Raw genomic sequence first — 9,792 nt, forward strand, 5'->3', positions numbered from 1 at the left:
ATTTGCATAACAAAAGGCAGTTCCAGCTGCTGCTGCTGCTGCACCATGCAAACATTGCTAAGTCGATTCTTAATTTTCAATTAAAATCCAATTTATCAAGAGACAAAGCGTCAGAAAAAGGTTCTTTGTCCTTCACTTTTTTTTGTTAATGAATTATAACTTGAGCGAGCAGGAAATGAATCTGATTGAAGCTGGCTACGGAGAGTCTTTCGTGTTCCATGTCAGTCAGCAGCTAAGCCTAAAGAAGCAATTTCCGAGTTTAGTAAACACATTTATTTAATTGAAAATATTAAGCAATTAACAAGTTAATAATTCAAGAACTAAGATACAAATCTAAGAAATTAGATTAAGTTCTACAACTTTTCAACATTCGTTGGAACGCAAACGTGTCTACAAAGCGCAATACTTCCTTTTGGTTCTTGTAGAGTCCTTGACTATCCAATTTTCTGGCCAGCGACCTAAACGATGGATATCCACCCACATGCAGGCTCAACAGAAAGTCAGAGATCGCCGCATATATTTCTTCCTCTAGCTCATTGAGAGAATCGCAAGTTTTCTGACAGGAGAAACGAAAATCATTCAAACGATTCGAGTAAATGGAGCCGTCATAAGAATCATCACTGTCATAGTTCAGATAAATTTGAAACAGCCTGTGAAACTTTTGTTGCCTCATTTCCAAGTCATGGATGAGACTGTAGACTTTTTCCAAGTAATCGCTGGACCTTTTAACTGCTTTTATTTGAAATGAGCCAAGCTTTATGGCATCCAAATAGATTCTATTGGCGGCGAGCATTTCGTCAATGCTCGTGACCTTCTGAAGAGTCAGCTTGAACTCGGCACAGGCCACGTCCACCACGTCCTGTAGAAGGTAGATTTTTAAACCATCCATTAGATCCAACAGGATGTCGATCAGCTTATCAAAGTGACACTGCACATGCTCCAAGCACTTATTGTCCTGTTGGTTACGTTGCCGAAAGTGCCAGTTTTGTCGCATAATCCTTTGGCTGAGTACATAGTAGGCATGATGGAACTTCCATAGGCCGGGAAAGATAGACTCATATTGCAGAAGACTATCCCCCAGCAGTGCCATCCAGTGGATGGGTAGCTTCCAGTGCAGAACGAAACGAGACCAACATTTTGAACCTTCCGAAATGGCTTCACCCACAAAGAGATCGGGAATTCGATTGGGTAACATATTGCTCATCATATAGTTCAATAGCTCGGGGTCATAGAAATTTGCTGGTCCTTCCAGTACTGGTTCAAGTAATTCTATTAGCTGCCTCACAAAGTGCTCATCTGTCAGCAGCAAGTATTTGTGTAGGTTCTGGAATAGGTCCAATGGAGACGGTGCATAATTGTAAAGACATCTGATAACCTTGCCACACACATCCAGATGCAGTTCGGAAACGAGTTCATAAAGTGGCTCCTGGTCTCCGTCCTGATATAACTGCTGAAAAGCGTCGAGCAGTCTGTACTGTAGCTCTCTCGCCGATACGAGAGCTTCCATTTCCGTACACAGATATATTTTTGAGTACACATGATTTCTACCTATGCTGATCATCAGCGTTGACAATCGACTATCGAAAAATAATGAGAAGGGCTCTGACAGCCGAAAACTTTCCTGCCAAAATTTGTCTGTGCTTAATGCCAAATTTTGAACAATGAAAAACTCTTCACAGTCCGATTCCGGAAGTTGACCCCTTAGCAGCCAGCAGTTTAGCATGACAAGAAGTTCATTACTTGCGACCATCAACCACTTTTCAACTGTAACCTCTTCCCTAAAAACTCTTTGACCCAACTGACTGTAAAGCGATAGGAAACGAGACTTTCCTTTCTTCACATGGAGAAGCAGATTCAGGAGATACTGGAACCTCTGCTGGAAGCCACGAGTGCGCAAAAACAAACTAAGTAGACTTCTGTGACGAGCCAGCTGTTCATAATGGAATTCATGGAATGACGATAGATCCCCATGAATATATTCTGCCAAAGCTTGGTCACCTTCGGCCCCCCTTTGGGCCAGCTCATGCATCTTTAGCTTCAACGATCGATACAAGTAGCCGACATGGCCCAGGGCCAACAGCAAATAGGACTCGCTGATGCTGTGTTGATGATGAGGATACCGAAGCAGGAGTCGGGAATTCAAGGCTGACCATTTAAGATGTGGCGACTCCGAGCCCAGCAAGCCCTTGAGTGCGTCCCGATAGCGATCTTCGTCCGTTAGTTTTTGGCCACCACGATCTCTCAGCTGCCAGCGCCATGTATCGTAGGCCTCTCTCTCTTCACTGGTCAGTAGTTGTGTGAGCTGGCATTTTCCCACTCTAATCAACCAATCTGAGTAACTGATGTTCTTGGGAAGGTCTTTCTTTATACCACGCAGGAGTGACTTTAGACGTGACTGCACCGAGGACACATTGATTTGCGTCGTCGGTGCACCATCCTTATGTGCTGTTACCTCATAGAACTGGTCCAATTGTTCAAAGAAATCGGGAGCATTCAGATCATTTGTGGGCCATTGATATGCGGGATTTGACTTGAAGAGTTTGAAAATATCACGCGGGGCGGCAATTATGTGTCGCTGATGTTGCCACTTCGAAGGGAATTCTATGGGTGTTTGCTGTCCAATTAGATCTTTAGATTTCTGTTTGGGTGGAATTGCAGTAGCTCTAGCATTGCGCTTTTGCACTGTCAATCTGGACAAGGAATTATCTTCCAGATCATCATCCGTAAGCGCTAAATCTTCAGACGTCTCTTCAGGGGATATTTGGTTCGGATCTGAGTTGGTGCCTGGCACTCCTTTAACCATCATTGTCATATTTCGTATGAATTCCGATATTAAAAGTTGAGTATTTTTCAGATGCTCCAACGCCAAATCATCTCGAACATTTACTTGCGCGACGTTTGATTGCTCATTGAAAGATATATCCGAATGCAAAGCCACAGCATTTAAAACACCTGCAGGAGTATTCGTAGGGGCTGCTAGAATTTCCCTCGTATTATCTGTAGCTTTGGATACAGCCTGAATATTATTCACAGGAGCAGCCACAGAAACGTCTCTGGCAGCATTTAAAGGACTATCAGCATCATCTAGGACAGAAGAACCTTGTGGATCATCTGTAGGCATAGCTTTTGGACCCTCCGGAGCAGCAGACAGACGTGTACCTACTGGAAAATCCACAGGAAAGTCATATCCGTATCGTGTAACGGTATCATCCGCAACAGCAGCAAGCGAATCAACATTAGGTGCCTCATCCGTGGACGCGTCGATACGTGCCACAATCTTTTCAATGTTCAGGTGTAACCGATCAATGGATCTTAGCCGGTTACTTAAGGTATCCTCAATACCCAAATCTTTTCTTCGCTCCTCATCGAATAGCTCGAGGGATAGTTTGAGGTAATTCATACGCTCGCGCTCGTCCAGCTCCAAGTTGGAAAGTTCCTTATAGAGATACATAAAGATTTCCTGCTCAGCCTCGTGTAGAGGCTTCTCCTCTGCATCATTTTCCTCCTGCAGATGCTCGAAGCACAGACGAATGTCATTGAGCAGAGCCACTTCCATAGAATCATTGTTTGGGGTTTGGCTTTTGGCCAAGACCCGCATTATCTGCTTTATATTAGGATGATAGTGTCCAAGGGTAACGCTCAACTCATAGATGCCCATGAAAATATCGTAATCATCGCTTTCAACGGCAGAGTCCAGCTTATCCTCAAAAAAATCATCGGTTGCAGGGTTTTCGAATAATAATTGCTTGTTATCCATTTCGGGCTTGAATATTTTTCATATAACTTGAACAGATCTGATCCAAAATGTAACAACTTTCTCAGTGCTATAATCTCAGAAATAGGATTTTATTCTGCTCTTTGTATCTCTTGCCATGTTTCCGTGTTCCACTCACTTCCATCGCAGCATTCACAATAATTAACCCATAAATCTGTCACAAGATTGTCGACAAGTGGAAAAACTAAACTCAGCCATTCAGCAAAAATTGCGATGCCTTTGCACCTTTCACAGTGGCAGTGGAAGCCGCCGCAGCCTCTTGCAGCCAACTCCCTGCCAACTTTTCATTCATTATATGGCTCTCAGCGCGCACGCGAATCTGGAGTGCGCTGAGGGCGTCGTGCTGGGCGGACTGCTGGAAATGTATGACGCTACTTTTAACCTCAGACCGTAAAAAGTTTTGCTGCAGCAAAGGGAAACTATGCAAAGATAAGTGAAAAAGATTATATATGCATTGTACTAAAATTTACCGCCAACGTGAATGAGTCGGTGGTTCGGCGGAGAAGGTCGGCTCGGGTTGAGTTCTCAGAAAAAGAGCAACCGAAATTTTGTTACGGGTAAAATGGCACAAAATTTACGTTCAGACAAGTCAAACGAAACGGAACAGGAAGCGGAAAGGGCCATTTAAAAAGAAGCCGCACAAGACAACCGCCAAAGAAGGAGGACAAAAAGAGAGACAATTTTATCAAAAAGAACTCCGCTTTTGGCAGCAGGCCTTTTCGACAGAGGCAACAGGCTCCGGGTCAAACGGAGAACATTTGTTCTGCATTTCCGTGAGAGGAAAATTGGTTGCAGCTGCAATCCGGCAGTACCCGAACTGAATAAAGTTATTTTGTTGTTTTCTTGATTCCATTATGAGGATAAACTTCAGCACAAATTTCTAAATTATAATTATGTTGGGACTTCTCGGTTCGGAAAGTTGGCTGAAATTTCTGCCATCAATTGGGTCTTGTTCCTAGCTCATGGAACCAATCTCAGCTTCATCCCGGACACAATTTATCATGATTGGCTGGCCAAAGATATCACAAGCTAGTGACTGCTTCCCCACAAAACATTCTGCACTTTTCACCATCTCTGCACCATCTCAATGTTACCCCCTATCAGCCCTCGAGCAGTGTACAAAAGACTTGCCCCAACTGTGAGCTATAACTATGGACCCACTCATGTTGTAGTTACCGATTCATGTGCATGTTGAGCAAACGACTTCAGTGAACAATGCAAATAATTGTCAAACTTATCCTGACACAAAGCGAGTCGACCAAAGTCAGTCGGTGAAGAAGAGGCAAAAAAGCTAAAGCCAAACCCTTGCAATGAAAGGAAGCATATGATTTTTATAGCACTGCCGGCAGGCATTGTGCAGAGTTGTTGGAAATCAGTGAAGAATGGGGGAAAAGATGAGCAGACATTGAGCGGGGAATGCTGTGGGATGGGTGGGAGGCAGAACTGCTGATTGTCTCAGGCTTGCATAGCCCGACGACGGGAAAAGGCATTCAAACGTGCTAAGCGGCGCTTTAATCGCGCACAAATACGAAAAGTGCAGGACAAATCGACAAGTGCCGCAAGGAGGAGTGCCGCCAGCAACGAGCGACAGAGGACTAAACAAAAAAAAAAGGTGCACATTGCTGGTCGTGGAGTCGTGGCCCCCCTCTGTCATTGGCTTTTCACATTTCAATGAACGCGAAGACTGCCTGAGTTTGGAGTTGTAGTCCCACCTCCTCCCATCGACATCTCCCTCAAACATCGAACAATGAAAGTCAATAAATTTGATTTGACATTTCCTTGCGGGGACGCCCCCAGAATCAGTGCCGCTCCCTACCACACTTTTTGCGCTGATTTTGCACATTTCCGCGTTTGTTTGTCGCCAAGTCTCAATTGTAATTTTATTATTATGCCTGACACAATGTCACACATTCTGTTTTTAATGATCTGGGCGTTCTCTGAGCCATGTTCCTGTCAATTGAAATGGCAGAAAGGAGTGTGTGAACAGCAAAGTGCAATGTCTTATCTATGGGTTTATATTAGATGTAGGAAAAAAAGGAATGAAGTTCCTTTAACCTGCCGAATGATGCTGTTGCAGTATGCTTTGAGTTTTCTTATCAAAACTTTCTTGCTTGTAATTGAAGACTAGCTGAAGCAGTAGATTTTCGACTAGTGTTATACATCAAACATTTTGCCATAGATTCTGCTAATCAAACCAAAATCTAGCGAATGCTAATAACTCATTTGACTTGGCTGCATTATGTGCACACAGCCCCAGCCCCAGCCCCAGCCCCGACGTTCCCAGTCTCCCAGGGAACGGGGGCCCTGCAGCCTCCAGCTAATATCGAACTCCGAACCACATAAAATTAATCATTGATTCTTGGCCTCGGCCCGTGTGTGTGGCTGGCGTGTGCTCGAAATTTATGCATTGCAGCAAGTTTGCCCGTAATTGAGACTGGAAACTGCAATTGCTGCATAACGTGGCCAGGAAATTAATTTACAGTCAGTACTAACTTTTGATTACCAAACATCTCCAGAGAATCTCCAAGCGGGCGCAGGGGATTTTCAAGCCCTGCAGTTGGTTTAGCCCTGTACGAGTATTTACTGAGCGCATGTTGAGTGCGCTTTAAGAAGCAAAACGCCGACTTAGAACCGTAATACTAATTAAAGCACAAAGGCCAGAGACACTTGCGGCAATTAGACGACAAGAGTGGCCAAACAGAGACAAAGGGAGAGAACTGAGGACCTGACAATTACGTGCCACATTTTAAGCGTAATTTTATTACCGACATCGAGAGCCAGCTCATATCGTACTCGTATGTTTATGTCATAAGCTGCTACTTACTCGTAAGTGAAGCGTTCCCTGCTGTCCCATCCTGTCTGTCCTCTCCACAAGCACGCACACTCAGAGATGCTCAGACGCTCGGATAGTCCTTTGGCATAATCCTTTTCGGGGGCGTTCTCGCATTTAGACATTTGCCCAGGACATACAAAATTTAAAGCGTGCTCCAACTGTGGGTTGTAATTACATTGTAATTGCAACTTCCTGTCAGCTCTCGTACGTATGCTGCTCCTAGCTGCAACAAATTGCAGCAAATTTAATGCTTATTACATTTTGGTATTTAATATGAAAATGAAATGATCATTTTATCAGATACCGGCAGAGAGCACTGACTATGTGAGGAGGTTTGCGCTTGCCTTAAGGGAGAGAGAAAACATAGCGAAAGGCTCGCACTCTTCTGAAAATGATCTTGAAACTTAGGGAGGAAAATATATAATGGTTCTTTTTTGAATATATTTAACACACCGAGTTAGTAATCATGCATCCAAGCTGCACCCTCAGAGCATTAATAATTCGACCTCTCTAACTCGATTCGATATTTGAACAAAAGCAACAATTGCATAGGGGATTAAGCTTATTGCGTGACCCCAGGGCTAAGTCCTTCTCTACTATTTAGATATTTAGCCTTACGGCGTATTGCATAAATTTAAATGGCAATTTGCTCTGGGCTCAAACTCGATACAAACGCAAAATTTGAAGTTTGTTTTGTTTTGTGGCTGCTTGAGTTATTATGACATTGTGTGGGCTGCTGCAAGTGCGTGAATATGTGAGAATTGTGTGCTCATTTGTGGTTAATTGAATGCATAAATTGCAGTGTTCAGGAATTGCATTGCGGCATAATGTGGATATAATTGGCATTCGAATGGCAAGGCATGGAATGTCCAAGAACAGGGCCAACAAATTATTAAAATCTAAGCGGAAGTGTCATCGGATATTCCCATTCCCATCCCAATGCCACCCATTTTAGATTGAAATTCTCGCAGCAACGGGGGAGCAACTCTTTCATTCTTGGCCACGCAACAAATTAAAAAATTGTGCAACAATTGAAAGCACTCAAAAAGCTGGCAACAGAGGAAAAAGAGCGGACAAATTGTCAAGAAAGTGCAACGATGTTCATGCCACTTACAAAACGTTGCAATGGAAGGAGCCAAGACAACGGCCAAAGTGCGACAAGAAATTAGAAAAGGAATGGAAAAAAAACTGGAACCAAATGCCAAGCAGCACAATGGGATGAGCAGGCAGGATGTCCCTGTCCCGACTGAATCGAGGGTCTAAGGACTAAGCTCTAGCTCTGCCGGCTTGGTGTTGGTGTCGGGAGTGGGTGTGGGTGTGGGTGTGGGTGTCGGTGTCTGTGGCACGTGCAACACTTGCCACAGTAATTGATAGCACGCTAGACTGATTCGTAGTGCAATTCAAGGCAGCTTTTTCCTTTTTGCATCGCTGCACGACAAATTTATTTTTGTATTTTTATAAAACTTGTTTCCGGAGTTGCTGAAAAGCGCAGTTCTCATTTTTAGAATGCATTCAAATACATTCAGCAATGCTTGAAATGTTAAGTTCCAACAACGGGAAAATCACTTGGATATGTGATACAAAAAATGTGTTACTAGGGGACTAGTTTGTAAATAAAAACGAGAAGGGACGTGTGAGACGCTTCTTACGCGTCACAACTTTTATACCCGGCACTCAGTACTACATCTGCACTTTAGCGGTTATTTGTCAAATTTTACATTTTTTCTTCATCTGTCATCTACATCAACAACACTGCTCACGCCAACATGCTCCTTTAGCTCGCCACCCTCCCCTATAGACACACACTGCAGAGTCGCGGCAGAGGCAGCGGCAGAGGCAGCGGCAGAGGCAGCGGCAGAGATGTGTCAGGGGCAGAGGCCATAAACAGCGCGAAGCAGAGTGTGAATGCTGCGGGACGGGGTGGGTTTGGCCACTGAAAATTAATTTCTCCATTGTGGCTATAATAATGATCCAATCGGATCCCATTTTGGTGATCTGATAGATATGGTCATTCCCTACGGAATGGCGTTTTTGTTAAGGAGGCGGGGCTCATTTTTGAAATACACTTATAACAGTGTGAGCATATGAAGGCTGGATGCAACATTTAGTGGCTCTAGCCTTTATGGTCTCTGAGATCAAGGCGCTCAACAATACGGACGGACGGACAGACAGACATGGTTCAATCGACGCGGATATTGATGCTGATCAAGAATATATATACTTTATGGGATCGGAAACGTGTCCTTCGTTACATATGTATATCCACTTTGTGCACAAATACAAAATACCCTATTCACTCTTCGAGTACCAGGTATAAAAATTATGCAAGGAGAGAAAAACTGCCTTTGCGTGCACCCAAACTCACTTATCGAGAGGTGCAAGTGTAAGGAGAATTGTTTTTGGTTAATTTCGAGAGCGTAAAGCCATAGGGTACGGAAATAAACAAAACAAAAATAAGTAAAGAAAAAAAATGATCGTCACTGAGAAAAATATACGAGCATTTGCGAAAACAAAGTAAAAACTGTAAAGCAAACATAAAACATCAATTTTCACTTGCCTTTTACATTCTTCTTTTCCTCATTGCGCTCCTTCTTTTCGCATGTGCCGTGAAGCACTTATTGTCCTCTTTACACACATGCATACGTAACCCGCGCGACGATACGACGAAACGAACGAAACGAAATAAATATAACGGGATCGAGCGAGAGATTCTAATAAGAACACAGATTTTGGGCACATTAATTTAGGGTGAGGCATTGGGACGGATGTTCGTACGCACACACTCAACGAGAGAGAGTCAGACTTGCAGGGTTGCCTCACCCTATTAGGGGACACTTGAAATGAGAGCGCTGACACTCGCTCTTCTCTTTGCTTTTTGCGCCTCTTCTTTTTTTGCGCTTTTATATGATGACTGCACGGTAAAGGGAGGGGACAACTTCACGCCTTTTTTGGCACATTTTCACACACACACATTGCAAGCCCTTGGTGCAAATTTAGAACATTTTAGCTCTATGTACGTACATATGTACATACATTTGTACGAAAAAAAAAACACATTTAACACTTCACTTTCACATATTGCCGCATATTTCCAACGCCGATCTGCTTTTAGCCTTGTTGTGCTCCTCCGCAATTGATCTCGCATTTTTGCCCATTAAATGCTCAACCATTTCACCATATTTCA

At 43.6% G+C, this 9,792-nt stretch overlaps 1 protein-coding gene across 1 annotated transcript; it reads right to left on the reverse strand.

Moving 5' to 3' along the window:
* Positions 1 to 346: 346 nt before the first annotated feature.
* On the reverse strand, positions 347 to 3,757 carry LOC117901162. The gene has a single exon (XM_034811812.1). The coding sequence runs from the start codon at positions 3,755 to 3,757 to the stop codon at positions 347 to 349; it is 3,411 nt and encodes a 1,136-aa protein (XP_034667703.1).
* Between the last annotated feature and the right edge of the window lie 6,035 nt (positions 3,758 to 9,792).

Source organism: Drosophila subobscura, chromosome U (genome assembly GCF_008121235.1).
Source record: "Drosophila subobscura isolate 14011-0131.10 chromosome U, UCBerk_Dsub_1.0, whole genome shotgun sequence".
In the NCBI taxonomy this organism is placed as follows: domain Eukaryota; kingdom Metazoa; phylum Arthropoda; class Insecta; order Diptera; family Drosophilidae; genus Drosophila; species Drosophila subobscura.

Excerpts from the sequence above, each read along its gene's own strand:
- LOC117901162 (XM_034811812.1), bottom strand. The coding sequence starts at position 3,757 with ATGGATAACAAGCAATTATTATTCGAAAACCCTGCAACCGATGATTTT.